We start from the raw sequence: 11,344 nt of genomic DNA, 5'->3' as shown, positions 1-11,344 counted from the left end.
TAGAAGCAGATAATTGATTAAACTCCCATTGGGATTTTTTTTTTTTAAATATGTTGCTTTATCCCGCAATATGTACATAATTTTTGTATGTCATTTTCCAGCTCGCATTTTGAACATGATTGTTGAGCTAAGAATAAGTTTGGTTCGTGGAGTATAGCCTTGTCTGAAAGTTTTTCTCCTGCCTATATCGAAGAATATGAATAAATTTTTATATGTAGGAGACCTTTTATCCTACTTAATATAGCAAAAATGTTGGCTATTTTTGAAAACGTTACAGATTGTACAAAAAATTTCACCGCAATGATGAGGTGCGTTCCGTTGAACCGAATTGTAAGTAGTGCTGCATAAAGTACATCGCTTTATTTATTGGAATATCGATTTCCCTTTACTGCTGATCATTAAGTGACTTGTGAAGCAGGTATAATTAGGAAAATATCGCGAACATTCGTTACAAAAAGTCGGCTTAGGATCTTTTTTGCATTTCGGTTTTTTGAAACAGAATGAACAAATTTCTCTACAAATATGTCTTTCTTTGTTAGAATAAGTGACGTTGCATTTTTCACAAAAATAGTGGGCATTAAACACAGATGTACAGCTTGAAATTACATTAAAGTGATTATTTTCGTGTATTAAATTAATTTTATAAAGTGCAGATGAATTTTCCCCTTGAAAACGCTTAACGCGTTTATTATTTTTAAACCCAAATACGTTTAAATAGAAAATATCCTTTTTTGGTCTTTATCTCTTTAGTAAATCTATTTATCAGCGAAAGTATGTAAAAATGAAAACTATTTTCTCCTGTAGAAATGTGTGGTGATTAGTGACCGTTAATCGATAATTATTCAGAAATCGTGAGATGCGGTCTGGTGTGATAGGTTTCAGCAAAACATTTTATTTATCTTGCCGACGTTTCGATCTTTATTGAGATCATCTTCAGAGCCTGGGATTTACAAACATTGTTTACATTTAACAAATACATTTAGGATGTGGAAAAGTGAATTTATACAATGCAAAATATATTTTTTATATTCAATCAAAGTATTTCTACCATCCACTATTACTAATAATACTACATTAAGTCTACCAAATACAAACAAACCAGCATACATTTCCTTGCCATTTATTCCATTTATTCAAGGCCTATCACATAAATTAAACACATTTCTCTCGTCCGATAACTTCAAAATAACTTTCAAAAATTATAAAACCATCCAAACCTTTTTCACAAAATTAAAGATCCCACACCAACAACAAATAAATCTGACGTAATCTACAAGTCAACTGTTTAACTGTCCGGCAACTTACGTCGGTCTTTCATCCAAATATCTGGACAAGAGAGTAAAGCAACATATCTATGATAGCAAAAAACATGTAAACTCAGTCGCAGCTACGCCAATATCATTAATCAAATTCAATATAGATAACATACATATATCATTACATTACATTCCACAAATCAAATATTTTTCACGTAGTCTAATTGTCCTCTTCCTATTTATCCCTTTCTATATAATCCTGAAAGGATAATCTGACCAAACCATTACGAACACATTGTTTCCCTCGTCGGCTCTTTTCACCTCAAAGAAGCCGACACCTTATACAAAAATGTCTTTTCTATACCGACTTCCTTCCCCACCCCTTCAAAATCCAACGTATATAAACATAAAACAGCAAAATCTCACTGGCACGCTCAACACGACACGCAAGAATGGCACAATTACACAGAAGACAAACACTTTCAGTGAGTAGAAATACTTTTTTAAAAAAAATATATTTTGCATTGTATAAATTCACTTTTCCACATCCTAAATGTATTTGTTAAATGTAAACAATGTTTGTAAATCCCAGGCCCTGAAGATGATCTCAATAAAGATCGAAACGTTGGCACGACAAATAAAATGTTTTTCTGAAACCTATCACACCATATGAAGATGACTGTAGGTCGCTTTGACAAGATGACAAACGCTATTATGCAGAATGAACTCAGATGCCCTTAAAAATTCATACTAATTTTGATTCGTTTGTTCGTACATACTTCCGGACAACAAATTGTATTTATCATGACGTAGTGATAAGTTCGACCGGGAATATATGTGAGCTGTCTTCTTTATAAAAAGAATTTTTCTCACTTTGATTTCATACAAAGGTTTGAGTTATCGAGACAACTTATTTGGAGACAAAAGTTTATAATTTGGAATTGTAGAAGCTAAAAGCCGGCTATCGCGCACATGCAGAGACCACTAGGAAGTATCTTAGGGGGGAGAGAAGGAGCAGAGATAATACAGCTCAGCGCCTCTCACGCCAAGGCAGTCTTTAGAAAAAACAAGACCCTGGTATGTATTCCGTAGAATGGGTTTATCCAACATTATAAACCGCTCTTGAGAATATTTTATAGAAGTTTTTTATAGAAGATAAGTAGTAAAATAAATATATAGTAATAAATAAATAAAATAGTTTGTACAACCAACAAATACTTCGGATAGACGGGACGAAAAATAAAGACTGATACAAAAAACATATCAAATAATTTAGAGACAACAACGAAAAATCGGATTACGCGAATCACCTAATTGAAAACAACCAGGTCCATGGACAAAATAAACAAGTATAAAACTACTACGCAACATACAAAATGAACGAAAAACGGATGTATCGAAGATTGAGAAATATATAAACATAACAGAATCAACACTAAAAAACTCATAAATGCACCAATTAACAATAACTAACTAACATCATTTACATATTTTGAAACTTATTTTCTCCATTTTATTTCTTCTTTGCAATGCCAATTCCAATTACCTGAAAGGGGCAGTTTGTTTTTGTAAAGTTTTGGCCACAAACTACTGAAGCTGTGTCCCCTCACAAAGAAATACTGATTGTATTTCCAAATTCAGAAAGTGCAAATAAAAATCGCAGTACTGTGTGATTGCGATTTTGCACGGTGCAGCCATCAGAAAAAACGTAATTTCTTTAGCCATCAACAAACCTTGAACGCTAAGTTCAGTGGGGAAAGGCACATGTCCTGGAGAAGAGACTTTTTTCACTAAACGACTATTTAAAACGCTTGTACCTCTGCAATGGAGGCGACTGAAGATGTGCCGTTTCAACTATAAACAGCGCTAAAGTAGTGGAACCTGCGTCAATAGTGGCGTCAAAGCTTCAATGTATAAAAAAAATTGAACATGTGCCCTTTCAAAACTAAAATATTCAATTGTGTCAGCATCGTTCCCAGGTCTCTAACCTTAAACCGCTAGATAGCACTGCCAACGCATATGTACTTTCCACCCTACTGATGAGTGGTAATGATTAGAATAAGATTTTGCACATAATTGTCTCCCGGTAATATCAGGAGACTTGGTATTGTGGTGACCGCCGTTTGTCCATATGATAGCATGGCGCCTGCAGATCATGTGATATTAGCGTGCCCCAAAATCTCGTTAAGACACATGCACTCTGTCCTCTTAACAGCGGAATAAAACTACCTACTACTCTATCTTTAATTATCTGGGAAACGGACAGAGACAAAATAATAAAGGCCTGTGCAACATATAAGACAAGAAAGATGAAATAAAGTATCTTAAAAACAAATTTTCTAAACTGTATATTGAGATTGTAGAGATTGAGATTGGTCTCCTGTCGTGAGGAGGAGTATGGGGGCGATTGTCGGCTTGGCTTGTGGGTCTGGGAAGTGATCACAAGGGAGCTCAGAGCAGAATGACCCCGAACCCGTGGGGATGTGGACTTTTCCATAGTTATTGTAAATGATTTTTATTCATATCCCCAAATAGGGAATCCGCAATGCCAAAAGTCCCTCCTTGCACGTACGGTCGGCTGGCGACCCTTTGCACGGCTCCCCGCGGGAGGGATGTCTTCCCTTTTATCAAAACCATCTCAAATCAAATCTTATCAAAGATCGTTAAGTTCAAACGGTAGAAGAGTTTTTCTGTTATAAACATACAAAAATTTTAACATGTCATTTTCACCCTTCGGGGCATAACTTGTGTTCCCATCTACTACACAGCTACTAGTAGCCCTCTCCTACCACCTATAAACGTCTCATATGGAACCCACTACTCAAGAGACAAGAACTAAAAAGAAGCTTCAAACTTCTTAAAAGATACTGGACAAACGATTAAAATTGACTCTACAAAATAAACAACTCATTTACATAACTATATTGAAACCCATTCGGGCATTAGGCATCGAATTTTGGGGTTCAACGAACGTTGCAACATCTTACACATCCAATCTTTACAATCGAAGTACTCCGAACGATCGTCATTGCTCCTTTCTATGTATCCAATCTTGCGAATTACCGCAATATCCAATATGACCTTGAAGTAGAGAAAAAAACGCTAGAAGACGTATTACAAACAATTGTCCAATCAGAAATGATCATGTCTGAAGCCGACTCCTGAAGCGTCATTAGTCTCGCGATCTTCTAAGTGGCAGTGAAAGTGATTCACGCTAATATATAGGAGTTCCTGTTTTTACTGTTTTATGTATGTTTTTGTTTTATTTTGTTTTGTTTTACGCACTAAGATGTTATCAAATTTACTTAAGCGCAGCAATTCGCGCAGGTGTAAATAGAAAGAGGTTTAAAACCGCTAAACATTAAATAAACCTTTTTGAAAGCTATCTTTGTCTATACTGATAAGGTTCGTAAGAAACCCGAATACAAAATCGTTCTCATCGAAGTTAAGTACGTTATGGAGGCACGTTCGAGTTTTCCGGGGTGCTGGTTCTTCTTTCTTCTGTTTTGGGCAATTTTCAAGACGTTTCCTCCTGGATGAGACGAATGGTCGCAGCGGGAATTTCTTCCATCTTTACTTAACGAGAATTCTCTTCGATCCTGGCGCCAGTTAAGTAATCGCTCGAAGAAGACATTTTTTTAAACTGAAACTTTATTGTCCAAACTGTATAATATTTAAAGTTTAAAGTAAAGTTTAAACCGACAGAGGGACGAGAAGAAGGCTATCGTACAAGTAAGGCAACATATTTGGGAAGTAGGGTTTTTATACTATTTTAAAGTAATGCTGATTAATACGATGGGCGGGCATCGGGACCCGCAAGTTTTGCTGATGTGTTGGTCTGAGGGGAATTTGGTTGCTCCATAACTTCGATTAAAAAAAGCTTTTCGCAGCAATTCGCGCAGGTGTTAATGAAAAGATAAAAAAGAGGTTAAAAATCGCTGATTTTAAATAAAATCTTTTTTTAAAGCTATCTTATTTTATGCTGATAAGGTTCACAAGAAACCCGAATACGAAATCATTCTCAACGATAAAAAAAAAGCTTCTTCATTACTTTACATATGTGTTCCAATTGAAAATTTTCCCAGGCTGATTTATTTTGTACGGTTTCGATATGTTTTAGATTTATGCTGAAAGCTAAAACCACCCCTTGGCAATCAGTCATTGTTTATGTCAAGCCGGGACATTTTGAACAGCTGCTGAAAAGAAATACGCAGTTTTCCATCCATCTTTCCCAGATTTAATTTTTTTAACTGTCAGCATCGAAACAAAAAGAAGCATAATGCTTTTCTTGAAACATAGATTAAATTAATAATAAATTAAAACACAATGAGACTTTAATAACTACAGTACATGGAAATGTCGTTTTTCTATTAATACAAATACACATGTATTACAGCAGTTGCTTCATAAAATGTCTTATTAATATATCTATGAGTGAATAATTTGACGTGGTTAATGAGCTAGAAAGAATAACAAATAATAATTGTTACTTTTCTTGTTCCATTCAGAAGCTGCATTTGCTTATTGAATGCAAATGTTATGTGATTATCATATCTAAGGTAAATTAAATTTTAATCACCACGTCACCCCAAAGTATTGGGGTTCATAAAAATCACAGGCTTATTACATTTTTTCATAAATAAACTTGTGTAAAAATATAATTGTTTTGAAATCATCGATGATGCATTACGGAAATAAATTCAGCATAAATTCGTTGTTGGCTTATTTATATTTGCAACCGCACATTAAATATTACTTATTTGGAGATCGTGAGATGAGGTGTGGTGTGACATAGGTTTAGAAAAATATTTTCTATATCGTGCCAAGTTTCGATATTTATTGAGATCATTTTCAGGGCCTGGGATTTATAAACATTGTTTAAATTATACAATGTTTATAAATCCCAGGTCCTGAAGATGATCTCAATAAAGATCGATACGTTGGCACGATAAAGAAAATGTTTTTCTAAAACCTAGGTACACCAGACCGCACTCACGATCTCCAAATAATCATTAATTAACGGTCACTAAACAACACACATTAAATGTTAGCAAAAATACGTTCGAAATATATTTAGGTCTGTTTATATCACATGTAAAACTACGTTTTCGACTGACAGTACTATTTTTGTGTGTTTATTAAATAATATTGTGTGTGTAAGCTTTTTTTCATTTTGAATCGTCCACAATGCTAAAAACCGCGATTCCTTTAAAACAATAGAGAAAAAATAAACATTACTCAGTTTATAGTTCTTTTTTTTTCAAAATGTTCAGCAATTTCAGCGAAATTTTTCCTGAACGTTTCTGGTAGGAAAAAGACAACGAATATCACGGAAAAGATGGACATAACGGCGTACATTACGAACACGTAGGGTAGGGTGATGAGGTCCAGAAGGCCCGGGAATGTCTTGATGACGACGAATAAGAGGAAGGACCCGTAGGAGACCATGATGCCGCTTCCGGATGCCCTTATCTTCGTGGGCAAGAGCTCGCTTATCAGCGTCCATGGGATGACCATCTGTCCTAATGATCCTGCACAGACGAATGACAGGATCGAAACGAGTGTGTATGCGTTACTGAAGACTGGAGGCTCGGCCGTGGGCGACATCGACGTAAAATTGGCCGACGAGTTGTCCTTTCCGAAGCTGATCGTGTCGATGTCGTTGATCTTGAGGAAAAAGGCTGTTGCGAAAGCTGAACAAGCCATGACCGCGCTGGATATGACCATGATAGGTCTCCGGCCGATTTTCTTCGAAAGCACCGCCGATACGAGACTCATGACGAATCGCACAACCCCGAGAGTAGCCGTAGCGTTGTACTCGTTGAAACCAAAGCCAAAATCTCCACCCAGGCTTATGAATATGTTCACTGTGTAGAATATGACGACGTACGTTCCACTTGTTTGTTGAAGGAAAAATACAATGCACAGGATGATCAAAGGCTTGTAGCACCCTCTTTCTCCATAAACTTTAATCTTGTTGGCTATCGATCCACAACATGACCCATTGTCCCTTATTGCCTTTTGGAGTCTCCGTTCGGAAGCAACCTTCTGCACTCTCGCCCATTCCTCTTTAAAAAGCTGAAAATAAAACTAAAATTAGAATCCATTGTAAGGTGGAAAAGGCTCCAACAATATTTTGCTTATTTAAACCTATTTATTTATTTTTTTTATTCGATAGGATAATAATAACGGGAAAGTCAACCACATCGAATAATCCATAACAATGAAGTAAAATTATTGAAAAATTTTGAAATTCTAAGATCGGTTTATTGAAGCTTTGTACTGGGATTATTATAGTAAGACATGACGAAGACAACTAACATTAGCTAGGACAAAAACTTAAATTTGCCATATCAAGACAGTTACGATTAAGGTAATCTCATCAGCGGTAATAGTAGCGAATAAAATTACTTCATACAGTTTGACCGTTAGCCAGTTGTAAAAGTGCCTTTCTACGCTTTAACTTATTTAACTTACAAACTGTTTAATCGTTCCAATTAATTATAATTTAATTCAAATCAGGAGCAATATATAATTGATTTTTCACAAAGAACCAGGTTGTCTTAAATTCCCATCGTGACTTAGAAAGGTAAGTTTTAAGAGTTACTTAGAAAGGTAAGAGAGGCTGACTTTAGGTTTCGATCTTATTTAAAAAATTATGCAGATAATGAAAGCATTGTTGACTATTTTTTTACACTCTCTCTCTCTCTCTCTCTCTCTCTCTCTCTCTCTCTTTCTTTCCCATCCTTCATTAAAAAAAAAGACGTGACATACCCAACTTTTTCTGTTAAGGTAAGCGACGCTCGCCTTGACTTCATCCAACGGAGAATCTGTAAAGTTGACCAACCAGTAGGGGCTCTCCGGTATGAAGAAAGTGAGGCAGAAGCTCATGACTGCGAGGGTGCCGAAGCACAAAGTAGCCGTATGCCACTCGAGGTAGACACCCACGACAGTCGTTATAAGGATGCCGAAAGCCACGTTCACACTGTTCAAAGACAGCAGCATCGAACGGAACTGAACGTGAGAAATTTCCGCGACGTAAACCAAGCCGACTGTCGTCATGCCTGGACCATGGAAAAGAAACGGTCAATATCAAAATTTCCAAAACCAAGTTTGCTTTTTTTTACCTCCGCCGATTCCGGTAAGAATCCTTGCGATGTAAATCGGCCAGAGAGACTCAGTCGTGAAGTATAAGATGACCCAACCGGCGATTATGGGTACGTTGGATAAAATAGAAGTCTTCTTCCTGCCGATGTAATCCATCAAGACACCGACAAAAAGGGCACCCAATGGTTGACATATAGCTACCAGACTGGCTAAAATGTAAATGAGAATCTATTACAATTATTATATCATTTTTCAGGCTTAGATTTTTTTGAAGATAAAATTGTTATCCTGTTGAAAATACAATCCTAATGGAGGTAGGTTTCGGCATCTTTTGTGCCATAGCCATGGTCTCCTCTGGCCAACCAAATGTGGCGTGATTTTCCTTATTTTTCAATTACTTGGTTTCTGTTTTTGATATTCATCTTGTGAACATTTTAAAGCTTTAAATAAATAAAATGAAATAAATTCTCTAGTGTGATTACACTCATATTTAAAGAATATTTATGGGCTTCGATCTTTTCGATAAATTGAAATGATTTTTATAAGTCAGTTATAGGATAAATATTTTACATCCTTGATGAAAAAGTCTGAATAAAACCAACTTTTGGTCTCTTATAGTTGGATTTTTCTTTCTGTTGATTTGATACAATTACCCTTTACAGGCTGTCTCGATAGGAAACCAATCGATCATTATTAATATGTTTATTAATCACCTAATTGTTGTCTGTTAACCTAAGGGGAATTTTAAACGTAGCCTGGCGGAATCTATATTGTACGTACTACGGGACATGTGTCCGGCAATTCTCCGTTGTAAACAGTTAGCAGAGTTCCTTGATGCCAAATGTCACTGAAAGTGCTTTCAAAATATCTGGAACTCTAGCGTCGTAAATGTATTTCCATCCTAAATGAAAATAAATAAAAAAATTCAATGTAAAATTGGATTATCCTAAACGAATATGTTGATCAACGTACATAAAAATTATGTTCCGATTTATGTATATTTACAGTTTTTTCTGTTTCACTTATGTTTTTGCATGGATCAAGTAGATAATAAAATACACTACAAAAAATAAAAAATAAAGTTATTTAAAAAAGCAGCTTGTTTCACTTTTCAAGAGAAAAGAGGATTTTTATTATATTAATCCAAAATGTGCAGAAATGATGGAAGTTTGATGATGGTGATGATGAAAGGAGACTAGGAAGTGAGGGTTTATGTTCTCCAAGCACTGCAGTCTGTCGATTCGATGCCCATGTTGTATAAATGTTTTCTCAATGTCAGTGACCGGTAAATAGTCCTATCGCTTATCACTCCTCTGAATTTAACCGCCTCTAACTGAAGCAATGAACATGCCGTTCCACTGCAGCACTTGTGCTGTTCTTAGTGAGGGCTGTTTTGGTATAGGTTTACTGTGTCATGTACCTCTAGGTTATCCACATCGCCTTTTCTCTCTTTTGGATCCATAATGTGATGGAGGATTCTGTGTTTGTTTTTGTTATCCCAAGAATAGGTTCAGGGCCTATATATGGACTTTCAGATCCTTCTCTGGCCAGAGTGTCTGCTTTTTTAACCCAGAATTCCTTTGTGTCCTGCTACCCAAGGATATCATCAAGTTGTTGTGTTTCCCCAGTTTTTTAGATTTTGGATGCATTCACCGTCTAATTTTGACGTGATTTTTTACACGCGCTTTTACAGCTGCTTGGCTATTGGATCTTATAACAATTTTTTGCCAGTAACCTCTTTCAAGATTTTCCAAGGCCTTGAGGGCATACAGATAACGCCAGATTCAGTACTTTCGTGTATTGTAGTCATCTGTACCCCACATCATTGTATCTGAAGTTCTCCTGAATTCTTCATTCTTTTGTGACATTATAGGTCATATTTACCTCAACATTGCAAAAAGTTAATGGCACGAGAGGGATTCGAACCCACGACCTTCGGCTAGATACGCCGCTGCTCTACCACCTGAGCTATCGTGACCTCGATCCACTCGGGCATCAACTCCCCATGTTGTAGAGTGTTTACGGGATCATATAGGCAGTCCATATTTCTAAGGATGAGTGTCCTATTTTTAGTGATTGAGGTTTAATAAACCCTAATTTATTTAAATCTCACGTCTGTTATTTTGAAGTTAATTGTTTGACTTTATATCTAAATTATATCATGACCGATGTAAGTTTTTTAAATAAATAAAAAATATTAAGAAAAACTTTATTTATCAATGACATAAATATTTTACTTGTTCGGGAGAAACCTTTCTTTCACACGGTCCAGGATGATTCACTTACAAAAGTGCCCGATTAACAATAATAAATCTAGTGCTAACTGGTCATATTGTAATGAATTTTCTCGGGATTTCCCTGTGTTTATGTGGAAAGGAGAACAGTTGAAGGAATGGGTATTTGTTTAAAGTATTACAATCCAAAGAATAGATAAGTTATCTACAATAGATTAATAATGTAAAGACCTACTGTTGAATAAAAGATTGTAAAATATAAAGGTCTTATTGTTAAAGTAGTAACGTAACATCTATACATAAAGGTTTCTTACATGGGATAAGAGATTGAGGTAGAAATCGATGTGCGCTATGTTTACGATTTGAGTAAATTATTGTAGATTTCTTTTATCTTTGTTATTGCTACCCTTCTTTTTTATTTTTATAGAATAAAATTTCTTTTGTTAGGTCTTATTATAGAAAGGATTTTTTTAATCTTGATTTTGTAACGTTTCGACGTTCTTGTGCCAATTTCAAGTCGTATATTTCATTTCTGGAAAACGTTTTAATTTTGCATCATGTTTTCGTTTTAAAATGTTAAATATATTTTTATAATTAATTTATTCATATTTACCTCAACATTGCAAAAAGTTAATGGCACGAGAGGGATTCGAACCCACGACCTTCGGCTAGATACGCCGCTGCTCTACCACCTGAGCTATCGTGACCTCGATCCACTCGGGCATCAACTCCCCATCTCAACCCCAC

General features: G+C 35.7%; 1 protein-coding gene across 4 annotated transcripts in view; it reads right to left on the bottom strand.

Annotated features, from left to right (window-relative positions):
* Positions 1–5,572: 5,572 nt before the first annotated feature.
* LOC106672991 (facilitated trehalose transporter Tret1-like) overlaps positions 5,573–11,344 on the bottom strand; it is a 31,532-nt gene continuing 25,760 nt past the window's right edge. For all 4 annotated transcript variants that reach the window (XM_024229282.1, XM_014404864.2, XM_014404863.2 and 1 more), the window contains 3 exons: positions 8,384–8,572; positions 8,031–8,320; positions 5,573–7,334 (listed from right to left, as the gene is read on the bottom strand). In XM_024229282.1, the coding sequence (XP_024085050.1) occupies positions 6,495–7,334; positions 8,031–8,320; positions 8,384–8,572 (1,319 nt within the window). In that variant the 3' untranslated portion in view covers positions 5,573–6,494. The remainder of the gene's footprint in view (positions 7,335–8,030; positions 8,321–8,383; positions 8,573–11,344) is intronic.

The sequence above is a fragment of the Cimex lectularius genome, unplaced genomic scaffold (assembly GCF_000648675.2).
Source record: "Cimex lectularius strain Harlan isolate CLEC.00 unplaced genomic scaffold, Clec_2.1 scaffold325, whole genome shotgun sequence".
In the NCBI taxonomy this organism is placed as follows: Eukaryota; Metazoa; Arthropoda; class Insecta; order Hemiptera; family Cimicidae; genus Cimex; species Cimex lectularius.
This window is presented reverse-complemented; position numbering and strand designations above follow the sequence as displayed.